Source organism: Oncorhynchus clarkii, chromosome 3 (assembly GCF_045791955.1).
Source record: "Oncorhynchus clarkii lewisi isolate Uvic-CL-2024 chromosome 3, UVic_Ocla_1.0, whole genome shotgun sequence".
Lineage (NCBI taxonomy): Eukaryota > Metazoa > Chordata > Actinopteri > Salmoniformes > Salmonidae > Oncorhynchus > Oncorhynchus clarkii.
Genome location: NC_092149.1, coordinates 72,853,422 through 72,872,056, shown reverse-complemented (window position 1 = coordinate 72,872,056; position 18,635 = coordinate 72,853,422). Strand labels below are relative to the sequence as shown.

Genomic DNA, 18,635 nt, shown 5'->3' with positions numbered 1-18,635 from the left:
AGTTACTACTCTCATGAAGTGTTTTATTGAACCATTAGTTACTACTCTCATGAAGTGTTTTATTGAACCATTAGTTACTACTCTCATGAAGTGTTTTATTGAACCATTAGTTACTACTCTCATGAAGTGTTTTATTGAACCATTAGTTACTACTCTCATGAAGTGTTTTATTGAACCATTAGTTACTACTCTCATTAAGTGTTTTATTGAACCTTTATTTAACATGTCAGTTGAGAACAAATTCTTATTTACAATGAAGGCGCTACCCGGTGGGACTCCCAATCACGGCCGGATGTGATACTCCCTGGATTCGAACCAGGGACTGTAGTGATGCCTCTTGCACTGAGATGCTGTGCCTTAGACCTCTGTATTTTATGGTGCTACCTAATAAATATATTTATAGGCCTCTCGGATACAGATATTTATGGTCTTTATAGCCCTCGGGAGCCCATTCTGCATTCTTCTCATCTTGCTGAGAAGAATGCAGGACCCCATCTCAAAAACAGGGTCCTTGGAGCAGGATTGCAACACCCAATGTATTGTTCAAAGGCAACTGTTGAATGGCACCACCCAGGAGGATCTTGTGGAATATGCATGACCTGCCCTACTGAATGACGAATGACTACTGAGCCATGAAGAAGTGCTGACTGGCTGCTAGAATCACTTTTCCCAGCCTTTCAACAGAAACATGAACACTGAGGGCTCTGAGACCAGAAAGACTCCTGCCTCATCTGTTCCTCAGGAACTTTTTTCCCCCTTCATTTTTCTTTTGAAGTGACTTCACTGCTGAGTTTATATAAGGTGGCCCCCCCCCCACCCCCCCAGTTTTGGGCTGTGTATTAAATGGCACCCTCTTTCTTCTCTATTTAGTGCACTACGTTTTACCTGGGCCCATAGAGACCTATAGGGCTCTGGTCAAATGTAGTGCACTATATAGGGAATAGGGTGCCATTTTGGGACTCAAGTCTCTGTCTCCTGCTGTATGCTGTGTCAGCCTTTTCAGTACTCTCCAGAGGGCCAACCTGCTCAGAGAGCTTTAGGAGCTCAGAGAATTCACTGGAAAGAAATGGAGATTTAGATTTTTCTCATCATAGTCCAAGTCCACCCACACAGTCAATCTTGATATCTGGCTGTTGTAACTATGCCTTGGACCGGAGGAGAGCGTGCTGTGCCATATTACCTCCTATTCCCATCTGCCTCAGAGAGAATTGTGTCACTGAACATCTTGAACAGATGACGAATGCAGTGGCGTTAGAAGCTTAGTGAATCCTACCCTACCCTGTAGAGAAGCTGAGAAACCCTCCTGACTGAGGATAGAGCTGTTGGGGCCTATCCTCCTGACTGAGGATAGAGCTGTTGGGGCCTATCCTCCTGACTGAGGATAAAGCTGTTGAGGCCTATAAAGCTGTTGAGGCCTATCCTCCTGACTGAGGATAAAGCTGTTGGGGCCTATCCTCCTGACTGAGGATAAAGCTGTTGAGGCCTATCCTGACTGAGGATAAAGCTGTTGAGGCCTATCCTCCTGACTGAGGATAAAGCTGTTGAGGCCTATCCTCCTGACTGAGGATAAAGCTGTTGAGGCCTATTCTCCTGACTGAGGATAAAGCTGTTGAGGCCTATTCTCCTGACTGAGAATAAAGCTGTTGAGGCCTATCCTCCTGACTGAGGATAAAGCTGTTGAGGCCTATTCTCCTGACTGAGGATAAAGCTGTTGAGGCCTATCCTCCTGACTGAGGATAAAGCTGTTGAGGCCTATCCTCCTGACTGAGAATAAAGCTGTTGAGGCCTATTCTCCTGACTGAGGATAAAGCTGTTGAGGCCTATTCTCCTGACTGAGGATAAAGTTGTTGAGGCCTATCCTCCTGACTGAGGATAAAGCTGTTGAGGCCTATTCTCCTGACTGAGGATAAAGCTGTTGAGGCCTATTCTCCTGACTGAGGATAAAGCTGTTGAGGCCTATCCTCCTGACTGAGGATAAAGCTGTTGAGGCCTATAAAGCTGTTGAGGCCTATCCTCCTGACTGAGGATAAAGCTGTTGAGGCCTATTCTCCTGACTGAGGATAAAGGTGTTGAGGAGCCTACAATGCTTGTAGTCACAGTGGTGCAGTCGAGTCACAAAAGGTCCCAGGTCTCTATTGCTAAGTCCGAGTCACCAATGGTCGATTCACGAGTCCCTATGTCTGAAGTCATTTCTAATTCATAATGTTTACTTTGCAGTCGGTTTCAAAATCAAATCAAATCAAATTTATTCATATAGCCCTTCGTACATCAGCTGATATCTCAAAGTAATGTACAGAAACCCAGCCTAAAACCCCAAACAGCAAGCAATGCAGGTGTAGAAGCACGGTGGCTAGGAAAAATTCCCTAGAAAGGCCAAAACCTAGGAAGAAACCTAGAGGAACCAGGCTATGTGGGGTGGCCAGTCCCCTTCTGGCTGTGCCGGGTGGAGATTATAACAGAACATGGCCAAGATGTTCAAATGTTCATAAATGACCAGCATGGTCAAATAATAATAAGGCAGAACAGTTGAAACTGGAGCAGCAGCACGGCCAGGTGGACTGGGGACAGCAAGACAGGATGATCACATCAGTGACTCAACCCACTCAGGTGACGCACCCCTCCCAGGGATGGTATGAGAGAGCCCCAGTAAGCCAGTGACTCAGCCCCTGTAATAGGGTTAGAGGCAGAGAATCCCAGTGGAAAGAGGGGAACCGGCCAGGCAGAGACAGGAAGGGCGGTTCGTTGCTCCAGAGCCTTTCCATTCACCTTCCCACTCCTGGGCCAGACTACACTCAATCATATGACCCACTGAAGAGATGAGTCTTCAGTAGAGACTTAAAGGTTGAGACCGAGTTTGCGTCTCTGACATGGGTAGGCAGACCGTTCCATAAAAATGGAGCTCTATAGGAGAAAGCCCTGTCTCCAGCTGTTTGCTTAGAAATTCTAGGGACAATTAGGAGGCCTGCGTCTTGTGACCGTAGCGTACGTGTAGGTATGTACGGCAGGACCAAATCAGAGAGATAGGTAGGAGCAAGCCCATGTAATGCTTTGTAGGTTAGCAGTAAAACCTTGAAATCAGCCCTTGCTTTGACAGGAAGCCAGTGTAGGGAGGCTAGCACTGGAGTAATTTGATCAAATTTGTTGGTTCTAGTCAGGATTCTAGCAGCCGTATTTAGCACTAACTAAAGTTTATTTATTGCTTTATCCGGGTAGCCGGAACGTAGAGCATTGCAGTAGTCTAACCTAGAAGTGACAAAAGCATGGATTAATTTTTCTGCATCATTTTTGGACAGAAAGTTTTGATTTTTGCAATGTTACGTAGATGGAAAAAAAGCTGTCCTTGAAATGGTCTTGATATGTTCTTCAAAAGAGAGATCAGGGTCCAGAGTAACACTGAGGTCCTTCACAGTTTTATTTGAGATGACTGTACAACCATCAAGATTAATTGTCAGATTTAACAGAAGATCTTTGTTTCTTGGAACCTAGAACAAGCATCTCTGTTTTGTCCGAGTTTAAAAGTAGAAAGTTTGCAGCCATCCACTTCCTTATGTCTGAAACACATGCTTCTAGCGAGGGCAATTTTGGGGCTTCACCATGTTTCATTGAAATGTACAGCTGTGTGTCATCCGCATAGCAGTGAAAGTTAACATTATGTTTTCGAATGACATCCCCAAGAGGTAAAATATATAGTGAAAACAATAGTGGTCCTAAAACGGAACCTTGAGGAACACCGAAATTTACAGTTGATTTGTCAGAGGACAAACCATTCACAGAGACAAACTGATATCTTTCCGACAGATAAGATCTAAACCAGGCCAGAACTTGTCCGTGTAGATCAATTTGGGTTTCCATTCTCTCCAAAAGAATGTGGTGATCGATGGTATCAAAAGCAGCACTAAGGTCTAGGAGCACGAGGACAGATGCAGAGCCTCGGTCTGATGCCATTAAACACTGAGTCGTGGCTGAACAAGGACACAGTAAATGAGATGTTCTCAGTCAACTTACCTGGTCAGAATAAGGGTTAAACAAAAGGACAAATCTGGTTTATTTGTTTATACATCGGCAGGACAGAAGGGTAAAAGCTCAGGGGACAGGGAGGAGTCTCTAAACAACAGCTGGTGCACCATCTCTAATCTTAAGGAAGTCTCGAGGTTCTGCTCGCCTGAGTTACAATACCTTATGATATGCTGTCGACCAAACTGAAATCCGCCTCATTTTCACCAGCATGTCACCTGTGCAACTAGAGGTGTGAACTAGATCACCTTTACTCCAAACAGACACATATAATACTAGATCACCTTTACTACACACAGACACACATAAAACTCTAGATCACCTCTACTCCACACAGACACACATATACAACTCTAGATCACCTCTACTCCACACAGACACACATATACAACTCTAGATCACCTTTACTCCACACAGACACACATATACAACTCTAGATCACCTTTACTTCACACAGAGACACATATACAACTCTAGATCACCTCTACTCCACACAGAGACACATATACAACTCTAGATCACCTCTACTACACACAGACACAAAACTCTAGTTCACCTCTACTCCACACAGAGACACAATACAACTCTAGATCACCTTTACTCCACACAGAGACACATATACAACTCTAGATCACCTCTACTCCACACAGAGACACATATACAACTCTAGATCACCTCTACTACACACAGACACAAAACTCTAGTTCACCTCTACTCCACACAGAGACACATATACAACTCTAGATCACCTCTACTCCACACAGAGACACATATACAACTCTAGATCACCTCTACTCCACACAGAGACACATATACAACTCTAGATCACCTCTACTACACACAGACACAAAACTCGAGTTCACCTCTACTCCACACAGAGACACATATACAACTCTAGTTCACCTCTACTCCACACAGAGACACAATACAACTCTAGATCACCTCTACTCCACACAGAGACACATATACAACTCTAGATCACCTCTACTCCACACAGAGACACATATACAACTCTAGATCACCTCTACTACACACAGACACAAAACTCTAGTTCACCTCTACTCCACACAGAGACACATATACAACTCTAGATCACCTCTACTCCACACAGAGACACATATACAACTCTAGATCACCTCTACTCCACACAGAGACACATATACAACTCTAGATCACCTCTACTCCACACAGAGACACAAAACTCTAGATCACCTCTACTCCACACAGAGACACAAAACTCTAGATCACCTCTACTCCACACAGAGACACATATACAACTCTAGATCACCTTTACTCCACACAGAGACACATATACAACTCTAGATCACCTCTACTCCACACAGAGACACATATACAACTCTAGATCACCTCTACTACACACAGACACATAAAACTCTAGATCACCTCTACTACACACAGAAATGCATACAACACCTACAAAACAGGAAGTACCAGCGACGTGCTCAATACGGAAGTGGTCCGACGAAGCGGATGCTAAGCTACAGGACTGTTTCCCTAGCACAGACTGGAATATAATCAGACTACCACAGACTGGAATATGATCAGACTAGCACAGACTGGAATATGATCAGACTAACACAGACTGGAATATGTTCTGGGATGTTACTGATGGTATTGAGGAGTATGACTAACACAGACTGGAATATGTTCTGGGATGTTACTGATGGTATTGAGGAGTATGACTAACACAGACTGGAATATGTTCTGGGATGTTACTGATGGTATTGACGAGTATGACTAACACAGACTGGAATATGTTCTGGGATGTTACTGATGGTATTGAGGAGTATGACTAACACAGACTGGAATATGTTCTGGGATGTTACTGATGGTATTGAGGAGTATGACTAACACAGACTGGAATATGTTCTGGGATGTTACTGATGGTATTGAGGAGTATGACTAACACAGACTGGAATATGTTCTGGGATGTTACTGATGGTATTGAGGAGTATGACTAACACAGACTGGAATATGTTCTGGGATGTTACTGATGGTATTGAGGAGTATGCCACAGTCACCGGCTTCATGAATAAGTGCATCGACGACGTTGTCGCCACAGTGATCGTACGTACATATCCCAAACAGAAGCAATGGATTATAGGCAACATCCGCACTGAGCTAAAGAGCTGCCGCTTTCAAGGAGCGGGACACTAATCCGGATGCTTACAAGAAATCCTGCTACTCCCTCAGACGAATCATAAAACAGGTAAAGCATCAATACGGGACTAAGATTGAATCCTACTACACCTGCTCTGGCGTTTTTCGAATGTGGCAGGGCTTTCAAACTACTACGGATTACAAAGGGAAACCCAGCCGTGAGCAGCCCAGTAACCCGAGCCTAACAGAGCTAAATGCCTTTTATGCTGACTTCGAGGTAAGCAACACCGAATCATGCATGAGAGCACCAGCTGTTCCGGATGACTGTGTGATCACACACACGGTAGCCGATTTGAGTAAGACCTTTACACAGGACGAGTACTGACCAGCTGGCAAGTGTCTTCACTGACTTTTTCAACCTCCCTGACCCAGTCTGTAATACCAACATGTTTGAAGCAGACCATCATAGTCCCTGTGTCCAAGAACACTAAGGTAACCTGTCTAAATGACTATTGCCTCGTAGCACTTGCATCTGTAGCCATAAAATTCTTTGAAAGGCTGGATGGCTCACATCAACATCATTATCCCAGAAACCCTAGACCCACTCCAATTTGCATACCGCACCAACGGATCCACAGATGATGCAATCTCTATTGCACTGCACACTGCCCTTTCTCACCTGGACAAAAGGAACACCTATGTAAGAATGCTGTTCATTGACTACAGCTCAGCGGTCAACACCATAGTGCCCTCAAAGCTCATCACTAAGCTAAGGACCCTGGGCTGCCTCAACGATGCAGTTCATTAGTTAATAACAATCAGATCTAGTCAGACTAACACTAGAAGTAATAAGAGGTAGTATGCATAGTACTACGTAGTACAAAATCAAATCAAAGTTTATTTGTCACGTGCACCGAATACAACAGGTGTAGTAGACCTTACAGTGAAATGCTGAATACAACAGGTGTAGTAGACCTTACAGTGAAATGCTGAATACAACAGGTGTAGTAGACCTTACAGTGAAATGCTGAATACAACAGGTGTAGTAGACCTTACAGTGAAATGCTGAATACAACAGGTGTAGTAGACCTTACAGTGAAATGCTGAATACAACAGGTGTAGTAGACCTTACAGTGAAATGCTGAATACAACAGGTGTAGTAGACCTTACAGTGAAATGCTTACTTACAGGCTCTAACCAACAGTACAAAAAAGGTGTTAGGTGAACAAGGTAGATAAAGAAATAAAACAACAGTAAAAAGAGGGGCTATATACAGTAGAGGGGCTATATACAGTAGAGGGGCTATATACAGTAGAGGGGCTATATACAGTAGAGGGGCTATATACAGTAGACGGGCTATATACAGTAGACAGGCTATATACAGTAGACAGGCTATATACAGTAGAGGGGCTATATACAGTAGAGAGGCTATATACAGTAGAGGGGCTATATACAGTAGAGGGGCTATATACAGTAGACGGGCTATATACAGTAGACAGGCTATATACAGTAGAGGGGCTATATACAGTAGAGGCTATATACAGTAGAGGGGTTATATACAGTAGAGAGGCTATATACAGTAGAGGGGCTATATACAGTAGAGGGGCTATATACAGTAGAGGGGCTATATACAGTAGAGGGGCTATATACAGTAGAGGGGCTATATACAGTAGAGAGGCTATATACAGTAGAGGGGCTATATACAGTAGAGAGGCTATATACAGTAGAGAGGCTATATACAGTAGAGGGGCTATATACAGTAGAGGGGCTATATACAGTAGAGGGGCTATATACAGTAGACAGGCTATATACAGTAGAGGGGTTATATACAGTAGAGGGGCTATATACAGTAGAGGGGCTATATACAGTAGAGGGGCTATATACAGTAGACAGGCTATATACAGTAGAGGGGTTATATACAGTAGAGGGGCTATATACAGTAGAGGGGCTATATACAGTAGACAGGCTATATACAGTAGACAGGCTATATACAGTAGAGGGGCTATATACAGTAGAGGGGCTATATACAGTAGAGGCTATATACAGTAGAGGGGTTATATACAGTAGAGAGGCTATATACAGTAGAGGGGCTATATACAGTAGAGGGGCTATATACAGTAGAGGGGCTATATACAGTAGAGGGGTTATATACAGTAGAGGCTATATACAGTAGAGAGGCTATATACAGTAGAGGGGCTATATACAGTAGAGGGGCTATATACAGTAGAGGGGCTATATACAGTAGAGGGGCTATATACAGTAGAGGGGCTATATACAGTAGAGGGGTTATATACAGTAGAGGGGCTATATACAGTAGAGGGGCTATATACAGTAGAGGGGCTATATACAGTAGAGAGGCTATATACAGTAGAGGGGCTATATACAGTAGAGGGGCTATATACAGTAGAGGGGCTATATACAGTAGAGGGGCTATATACAGTAGAGAGGCTATGTACAGTAGAGGGGCTATATACAGTAGAGGGGCTATATACAGTAGAGGGGCTATATACAGTAGAGAGGCTATGTACAGTAGAGGGGCTATATTTATTTTTTCGTTATTTTACCAGGTAAGTTGACTGAGAACACGTTCTCATTTGCAGCAATGACCTGGGGAATAGTTAAAGGGGAGAGGGGCGGGGTGAATGAGCCAATTGTAAACTGGGTATTATTAGGTGACCGTGATGGTTTGAGGGCCAGATTGGGAATTTAGTCAGGACACCGGGGTTAACACCCCTACTCTTACGATAAGTGCCATGGGATCTTTAGTGACCTCAGAGAGTCAGGACACCCGTTTAACGTCCCATCCGAAAGACGGCACCCTACACAGGGCAGTGTCCCCAATCACTGCCCTGGGGCATTGGGATATATTTTTAGACCAGAGGAAAGAGTGCCTCCTACTGGCCCTCCAACACCACTCCCAACAGCATCTGGTCTCCCATCCAGGAACTGACCAGGACCAACCCTGCTTAGCTTCAGAAGCAAGCCAGCAGTGGTATGCAGGGTGGTATGCTGCTGGCCTATATACAGTAGAGAGGCTATAAAAGGACACTAATCCGGATGCTACATAGTAGTATTGGACTGTCTGGTGACTAGCTCGTGTCAGTTGTGTTATGCGAGCCCTGTCCTGTCCTCTCTTATCCCTGAACAGTAGTGGCAGCAGTGTTCTGTAACGCGTGTGTGTGTGTTTTAATCAGCAGTGTGTCTATAATGTGTGTGTTACGCAGCAGTGTTCTGTAACGTGTGTGTGTTGTAATCAGCAGTGGAGGCAGTCACCCCAACAGCAGTGGAGGCAGTCACCCCAGCAGCAGTGGAGGCAGTCACCCCAGCAGCAGTGGAGGCAGTCACCCCAGCAGCAGTGGAGGCAGTCACCCCAGCAGCAGTGGAGACAGTCACCCCAGCAGCAGTGGAGACAGTCACCCCAGCAGCAGTGGAGGCAGTCACCCCAACAGCAGTGGAGAGAACAGTGGGAGTGGCTCTGTAGGAGTACCCATCGCTGTGCCAACAGCCTCTCCAACAGGTAACACACAGGAAAGGTACTTCTCTATGGCCACCCAGCTACTGCACGGTCACACACACCTGAGTTTTGGATTTCCATTTCCTAAGGAGGTTGAGGCTAAAGAAACAAAGCTCTGTTAGAGCAGGTAGAAAGGTAAGAAGGGATCCCTCCCAGCGCCCACAGCAGCAGTGTTGCTCTGTATGTCCAACACCCTGTTAACCCAAAGACAATCTGCTTTATCTTTCAGTTCTCGCTGTCTCTCTCCCCTCCCTGTCCTTTATTTGTCTATTTTACTGTCTCCTCCTCCTCTGCTGGTGGGGCTACAGGGACCTCTCTTCTTGCTACCCAATCCCCACCGTCCGCACCTGACCGCGCCCCTAACACTGAGGCCCAATCGGCTGAGGCTGTAGCCGAGGCCCCTCTTCCCGCCCAATATCCTCTCTCTGCTGCAGCCATCTCGGCGGAAGGTGAGTGACCCACCCCTCTCCTCACCCCTTTGTCCCACATCACCCTCTCTCCCCTCGTCCCCCATCACTCCCTCCTCACCCCTCGTCCCCCCCACATCACCCTCTCTCCCCTCGTCCTCCCATCACTCCCTCCTCACCCCTCGTCCCCCCCACATCACCCTCTCTCCCCTCGTCCTCCCATCACTCCCTCCTCACCCCCTTCAGGAGCATCCTTTGTCCCACATCACCCTCTCTCCCCTCGTCCTCACATCACTCCCTCTTCACCCCCACATCACCCTCTCTCCCCTCGTCCCCCATCACTCCCTCCTCACCCCTCGTCCCCCCCACATCACCCTCTCTCCCCTCGTCCTCCCATCACTCCCTCCTCACCCCTCGTCCCCCCCACATCACCCTCTCTCCCCTCGTCCTCCCATCACTCCCTTCAGGAGCATCCTTTCTCCTTTGTCCCACATCACCCTCTCTCCCCTCGTCCTCCCATCACTCCCTCTTCACCCCTCGTCCCCCCCACATCACCCTCTCTCCCCTCGTCCCCCATCACTCCCTCCTCACCCCTCGTCCCCCCCACATCACCCTCTCTCCCCTCGTCCCCCATCACTCCCTCCTCACCCCCTTCAGGAGCATCCTTTATCCCACATCACCCTCTCACCCCTCGTCCTCCCATCACTCCCTCCTCACCCCCTTCAGGAGCATCCTTTCTCCTTTGTCCCTGTAGCTCAAACCATCCTTTTCCATTAAGTTGTTTTTTAAAATCTCAGTATGCCACAGAGATGGGACCGTTGGGTATTTAACAATGTCTCTTAATAGAGCTGTAATTTAGTTTCATGTCTTCCTTCAGCAACAGCAGGTTTATAATTGCTCTCCTGCTGACTGTGGTGTTGTACCAGTGTGGGCCCAGCATGAGGTCCCAAGTGACAGTAATTAGTAGCACTAGACTGTGTTACTCTAGAGTTCCCCCTGCTGGGCCCAGCTAGCTGGTGAAGGGGGGTCTGGATCATCAGTCTGGGCCTGTCCATCGCTTGTCTCACATAGTATAGTACCGTTGAGAATACTGATTCACTCTCTGCGGAGGGTAGGGGGTGAACTATGACCCGACTATCTGTGGAGACCGGGCGGGTATCTGTGGAGACCGGGCGGGTATCTGTGGAGACCGGGCGGGTATCTGTGGAGACCGAGTATACAGTAGGTTTGCACACTTCAGTGTTCTAGAACGGAGCACCTGTTTGATTCCTTTTCCCACTGTGTGGTTTTACAACATTACATGATGTGTCTGAGAGAAAAAAGTCTAGAGCTGTGTTGGAAAATCCATACTAACATACTGTATACTATATACTTAAACCTGTTTGTGCTAGGGGGCAGCATTTTCACTTTTGGATGAAAAGCGTGCCTAGAGTAAACTGCCTGCTACTCAGTCCCAGATATTAATATATGCATATTATTAGTAGTATTGGATAGAAAACACTCTGAAGTTTCTAAAATGGTTTGAATGATGTCTGTGAGTATAACAGAACTCATATGGCACGGGAAACCTGAGAAAAATCCAACCAGGAAGTGGGAAATCTGAGGTTTGTAGTTTTTCAACTCATTGCCATTCCAATATACAGTGTCTGTGGGGTCATATTGCACTTCCTAAGGCTTCCACTAGATGTCAACAGTCTTTAGAACCTTGTTTGATGCTTCTACTGTGAAGGTGGGCCGAAATGAGTCCGGTGTCTGGCAGAGTGCCTTGGGCTTGTGACACGCGTTCATGTGAGAGTTACCTCGCGTTCCATTGCTTTTCTACAGACAAAGGAATTCTCCAGTTGGAACATTGATTCTATACATCGTTTGACATGTTTCTACGACCTGTAATATAACTGTTTGGACCTTTCGTCCGTCCTTTCCGCTGGACTTGCACACGTGTTTGGATTTTTTTACCAAACGCCCTAACGAAAGGAGGTATTTGGACATAAATTATGAACTTTATCAAACAAATCAAGCATTTATTGTGGAACTGGGATTCCTGGGAGTGCATTCTGATGAAGATCATCAATGGTAAGTTAATATTTATAATGCTATTTCTGACTAATGTTGACTCCACAACATGGCGGATATCTGCCATGTTGAAATCTGACACAGCGGTTGCATTAAGGAGAAGTTTATCTAAAGTTCCATGTATAAAAGTTGTATCTTTTATCAATGTATATTATGAGTATTTCTGTAAATTGATGTGGCTCTGCAAAATCACCGCATGTTTTGGAACTACTGAACATAACACGCCAATGTAAAATGAGATTTTTGGATATAAATATGCACAAAACATGCATGTATTGTGTAACATGAAGTCCTATGAGTGTCATCTGAAGATCATCAAAGGTTAGTGATTAATTTTCTCTATTTCTGAATTTTGTGACTCTCTTTGGCTGGAAAAATGGCTGTGTTTTTGTGTGACTTGGTAGTGACGTAACATAATCGTTTGGTGTGCTTTCGCTGTAAAGCCTTTTTGAAATCGGACACTGTGGTTGGATTAACAAGAAGTTTATCTTTAAAATGGTGCCTAATATTTGTATGTTTGAGAAATTTGAATTATGAGATTTCTGTTGTTTGAATTTGGCATCCTGCAATTTCACTGGCTGTTGGCGAGGGTTTCCGCTAGCGGAACGGGGTTCCCAGACAGGTTAATGAGTGTATATACTATTAGTTAATTTTAGTATACTGGATATCCTTTCAGTTGAGCTAACTAGCGCTTTGCCTGTTTACCGGAAGTTGATGCTGTTGCTATGCAACCTCTTGATATCTTGTTAGCATAACAAATGACTAGCTAGACATTTTACAGTATCGGGTGTGTTTGTAAATTCGATCTGGAGTACCAGAGTGCGCCTTGGGCGTTCGTAAATCCAGAGCCTTGCCACTGGCAACTATTTAATTACGCATTTTTTTTGCAGAGTCTGTCATTCCTGCTTGCTCGCTTCTGACAGCGTTTTGTCTGCAGCTCACTAAAGTAACGGACCTCTTGTCTTGTTCTGTGTGTCTCTCTGTCCATTCATCATCTTGTCTTTGTCACTTCCCTTCACCCTGTTGTCCTCCCCTCCCCATAGTGCTATGATACTTCACTGCGCTCCTCTGTCTGTCCACCTGCCTCTGTCCACGCTGAGGGCTCTATTTAAGATCTCAATGTCCTCTTGGTGTTCTACTACCGTTGTGTCCAGTGAGGCTTCTGTCTCTTTCCTATATTGAGAGCTATATTGGAGATGTCCATGTTGTGAGCTCTGTGATGCTGAGAGCTGTATTGGAGATGTCCATGTTGTGAGCTCTGTGATGCTGAGAGCTGTATTGGAGATGTCCATGTTGTGATGCTGAGAGCTGTATTGGAGATGTCCATGTTGTGAGCTCTGTGATGCTGAGAGCTGTATTGGGGATGTCCACGTTGTGAGCTCTGTGATGCTGAGAGCTGTATTGGGGATGTCCACGTTGTGAGCTCTGTGATGCTGAGAGCTGTATTGGAGATGTCCACATTGTGAGCTCTGTGATGCTGAGAGCTGTATTGGAGATGTCCATGTTGTGAGCTCTGTGATGCTGAGAGCTGTATTGGAGATGTCCATGTTGTGATGCTGAGAGCTGTATTGGAGATGTCCACGTTGTGAGCTCTGTGATGCTGAGAGCTGTATTGGAGATGTCCACGTTGTGAGCTCTGTGATGCTGAGAGCTGTATTGGAGATGTCCATGTTGTGATGCTGAGAGCTGTATTGGAGATGTCCATGTTGTGAGCTCTGTGATGCTGAGAGCTGTATTGGGGATGTCCACGTTGTGAGCTCTGTGATGCTGAGAGCTGTATTGGGGATGTCCACGTTGTGAGCTCTGTGATGCTGAGAGCTGTATTGGAGATGTCCACATTGTGAGCTCTGTGATGCTGAGAGCTGTATTGGAGATGTCCACATTGTGAGCTCTGTGATGCTGAGAGCTGTATTGGAGATGTCCACATTGTGAGCTCTGTGATGCTGAGAGCTGTATTGGAGATGTCCACATTGTGAGCTCTGTGATGCTGAGAGCCTTATTGGAGATGTCCACGTTGTGAGCTCTGTGATGCTGAGAGCTGTATTGGAGATGTCCACGTTGTGAGCTCTGTGATGCTGAGAGCTGTATTGGAGATGTCCACGTTGTGAGCTCTGTGATGCTGAGAGCTGTATTGGAGATGTCCACGTTGTGAGCTCTGTGATGCTGAGAGCTGTATTGGAGATGTCCACGTTGTCCCCTTGTTGCTCCTCCATCCCATTCAGCATGGAGCCCTATGTTACGACCTCCACGTGCCTCAGACGCCGACAGACAGAGCATGGTGCAGTCAGAGTTGTCAGGTACTGATTTCCTATCTCTCCTCTCCTCCAGTCTCAGATGCACCTCCTCCTGCAGAGGAGGAGGAGTCAGCCGTGATTGAGTACAGTGACCCCTATGCCGAGGAGGACCCTCCCTGGGCCCCACTCACCTACCTGGAGAAAGGTATGTTCTAGCTCCACCCCCTAGCCCTAGCTCCAACCCTAACCCTAGCTCCACCCCTAGCCCTAGCTCCACCCCCTAGCCCTAGCTCCACCCCCTATCCCTAGCTCCACCCCTAGCCCAAGCTCCACCCCCTACCCCTAGCCCTAGCTCCACCCCTAGCCCTAGCTCCACCCCCTAGCCCAAGCTCCACCCCTAACCCAAGCTTCACCCCTAGCCCTAGCTCCACCCCTTGTCCTATGACATCAATAGGTGTAATACTATTAATGTGTAATAATACTGACTGATCTGTGCCTCGTCTCTCCTCTTCAGTTGTCGCCATCTACGACTACGCAGCAGACAAGGAGGACGAGCTGTCGTTCAACGAGGGCTGTATCATCTATGTGATCAAGAAGAACGACGATGGCTGGTACGAGGGGACTAAGACTGGTACCTCCGGGCTCTTCCCTGGTAACTACGTAGGATCCATCATGCATAACGCAGACTGAGGCCACCTTCCCTCCAAGCCCCAACCCCAGAGACACACTCTGAACCACATCCCAGAAGAGAACAGGGAGGAGATAGCTGTGTACCCAATGCATGGATAACATGTACGGGTTGTACAGACTACCATGCAGACTAATTAGTGTACCTGTATACGGGTTGTACAGACTACCATGCAGACTAATTAGTGTACCTGTATACGGGGTGTACAGACTACCATGCAGACTAATTAGTGTACCTGTATACGAGGTGTACAGACTACCATGCAGACTAATTAGTGCATTGGGGTGTAAAAAGGAGACATTGAAGATAATTGGATTACTGACTCAGGAAAAGAGGAAGAGGAGTGGAGAATCAAGACTGGGCTTCTGCTCACTGTGGAGTGAGAGACACACTACCATACACCATCGAAACTCAACAAGTAATAACTACCAATAACAATCATTTATAAGACATATGAAGGATAAACTGTTTTAATAAAAACAACTATTTTATTCCCTGTGTTTGGAAGGAAAGATGAGTGTTGGGGTTATGCTAACTCCTCTATCCTGAGGAAAAGAAACGAGTGGTCACCATGGTTATCTTCATGGATTTTGGCCATGTTCACGTTGCCTGTGTAGGGGTTGGCCGATATGTCTCGGATCTGAGTCTGGTCTGCAGGTGCAGAGCACCACATTCCCTATGTAGTGCACTATTTAGGGAATAGGGTACACTATTTAGGGAATAGGGTGCACTATTTAGGGAATAGGGTGCACTATTTAGGGAATAGGGTGCACTATTTAGGGAATAGGGTGCCATTTGAGACGCATTCATAGAATATTGGTACTTCCCCCTTGTGGAGCTGAATATAATGGACTTCCTGTCTCTGACAGTAGTAGTAGGCATCGGTCAACCCTCTTCCTGTCTCTAACAGTAGTAGTAGGCATCGGTCAACCCTGAACATTCTCTTCCTGTCTCTGACAGTAGTAGTAGGCATCGGTCAACCCTCTTCCTGTCTCTAACAGTAGTAGTAGGCATCGGTCAACCCTGAACATTCTCTTCCTGTCTCTGACAGTAGTAGTAGGCATCGGTCAACCCTGAACATTCTCTTCCTGTCTCTGACAGTAGTAGTAGGCATCGGTCAACCCTGAACATTCTCTTCCTGTCTCTGACAGTAGTAGTAGGCATCGGTCAACCCTCTTCCTGTCTCTGACAGTAGTAGTAGGCATCGGTCAACCCTCTTCCTGTCTCTGACAGTAGTAGTAGGCATCGGTCAACCCTGAACATTCTCTTCCTGTCTCTGACAGTAGTGGGAGGGCTTGGCACATCTTTTCTTTATTTTCTGGTTCAGAATATTATGTTATGTAGGGAGCGCTGCGTGGACTAAACTAGACTGGTAGGGAGCGCTGCGTGGACTAAACTAGACTGGTAGGGAGCGCTGCGTGGACTAGACTAGACTGGTATGGAGCGCTGCGTGGACTAGACTGGTAGGGAGCGCTCCGTGGACTAGACTAGACTGGTATGGAGCGCTGCGTGGACTAAACTAGACTGGTAGGGAGCGCTGCGTGGACTAGACTAGACTGGTATGGAGCGCTGCGTGGACTAAACTAGACTGGTAGGGAGCGCTGCGTGGACTAAACTAGACTGGTATGGAGCGCTGCGTGGACTAGACTAGACTGGTATGGAGCGCTGCGTGGACTAAACTAGACTGGTATGGAGCGCTGCGTGGACTAAACTAGACTGGTAGGGAGCGCTCCGTGGACTAAACTAGTAGGGAGCGCTCCGTGGACTAAACTAGACTGGTAGGGAGCGCTCCGTGGACTAAACTAGTAGGGAGCGCTCCGTGGACTAAACTAGACTGGTATGGAGCGCTCCGTGGACTAGACTAGACTGGTAGGGAGCGCTCCGTGGACTAAACTAGTAGGGAGCGCTCCGTGGACTAGACTAGACTGGTAGGGAGCGCTCCGTGGACTAAACTGGTATGGAGCGCTCCGTGGACTAAACTGGTATGGAGCGCTCCGTGGACTAGACTGGTATGGAGCGCTCCGTGGACTAGACTAGACTGGTATGGAGCGCTCCGTGGACTAGACTAGACTGGTATGGAGCGCTCCGTGGACTAGACTAGACTGGTAGGGAGCGCTCCGTGGACTAAACTGGTATGGAGCGCTCCGTGGACTAAACTGGTATGGAGCGCTCCGTGGACTAGACTAGACTGGTATGGAGCGCTCCGTGTACTAAACTAGACTGGTAGGGAGCGCTGCGTGGACTAAACTAGACTGGTAGGGAGCGCTCCGTGTACTAAACTAGACTGGTAGGGAGCGCTGCGTGGACTAAACTAGACTGGTAGGGAGCGCTCCGTGGACTAAACTAGACTGGTAGGGAGCGCTCCGTGGACTAGACTAGACTGGTATGGAGCGCTCCGTGGACTAGACTAGACTGGTATGGAGCGCTCCGTGGACTAAACTAGACTGGTAGGGAGCGCTCCGTGGACTAAACTAGACTGGTAGGCAGCGCTCCGTGGACTAAACTAGACTGGTAGGGAGCGCTCCGTGGACTAAACTAGACTGGTAGGGAGCGCTCCGTGGACTAAACTAGACTGGTAGGGAGCGCTCCGTGGACTAAACTAGACTGGTAGGGAGCGCTCCGTGGACTAAACTAGACTGGTAGGGAGCGCTCCGTGGACTAAACTAGACTGGTAGGGAGCGCTCCGTGGACTAAACTAGACTGGTAGGGAGCGCTCCGTGGACTAAACTAGACTGGTATGGAGCGCTGCGTGGACTAGACTAGACTGGTAGGGAGCGCTCCGTGGACTAGACTAGACTGGTATGGAGCGCTCCGTGGACTAAACTAGACTGGTAGGGAGCGCTCCGTGGACTAGACTAGACTGGTAGGCAGCGTTCCGTGGACTAAACTAGACTGGTAGGGAGCGCTCCGTGGACTAAACTAGACTGGTAGGGAGCGCTCCGTGGACTAAACTAGACTGGTAGGGAGCGCTCCGTGGACTAAACTAGACTGGTAGGGAGCGCTCCGTGGACTAAACTAGACTGGTAGGGAGCGCTCCGTGGACTAAACTAGACTGGTAGGGAGCGCTCCGTGGACTAAACTAGACTGGTAGGGAGCGCTCCGTGGACTAAACTAGACTGGTAGGGAGCGCTCCGTGGACTAAACTAGACTGGTATGGAGCGCTCCGTGGACTAAACTAGACTGGTAGGGAGCGCTCCGTGGACTAAACTAGACTGCTAGGGAGCGCTCCGTGGACTAAACTAGACTGGTAGGGAGAGCTCCGTGGACTAAACTAGACTGGTAGGGAGCGCTCCGTGGACTAAACTAGACTGGTAGGGAGCGCTCCGTGGACTAAACTAGACTGGTAGGGAGCGCTCCGTGGACTAAACTAGACTGGTAGGGAGCGCTCCGTGGACTAGACTGGTATGGAGCGCTGCGTGGACTAGACTGGTATGGAGCGCTCCATGGACTAAACTAGACTGGTAGGGAGCGCTCCGTGGACTAGACTGGTATGGAGCGCTGCGTGGACTAGACTGGTATGGAGCGCTCCGTGGACTAAACTAGACTGGTAGGGAGCGCTCCGTGGACTAGACTGGTATGGAGCG

At 47.3% G+C, this 18,635-nt stretch overlaps 2 protein-coding genes across 4 annotated transcripts in view; both read left to right on the top strand.

Moving 5' to 3' along the window:
* The window catches only part of LOC139403703 (abl interactor 2-like), a 64,012-nt gene extending 48,860 nt beyond the window's left edge, over nt 1–15,152 (top strand). Inside the window, exons 6-8 of one of the 3 annotated variants that reach the window (XM_071146977.1) lie at nt 9,420–9,652; nt 14,458–14,568; nt 14,878–15,152. In XM_071146977.1, coding sequence (XP_071003078.1) covers nt 9,420–9,652; nt 14,458–14,568; nt 14,878–15,053 — 520 coding nt within the window. In that variant the 3' untranslated portion in view covers nt 15,054–15,152. Of the gene's footprint in view, nt 1–9,392; nt 9,653–14,457; nt 14,569–14,877 lie in introns of all 3 variants that reach the window. The other 2 variants (XM_071146976.1, XM_071146975.1) reach the window with 2 other exon arrangements.
* LOC139403765 (nectin-3-like) overlaps nt 1–18,635 on the top strand; it is a 189,484-nt gene that overhangs the window by 84,410 nt on the left and 86,439 nt on the right. The gene's annotated exons all lie outside the window — the stretch shown is intronic.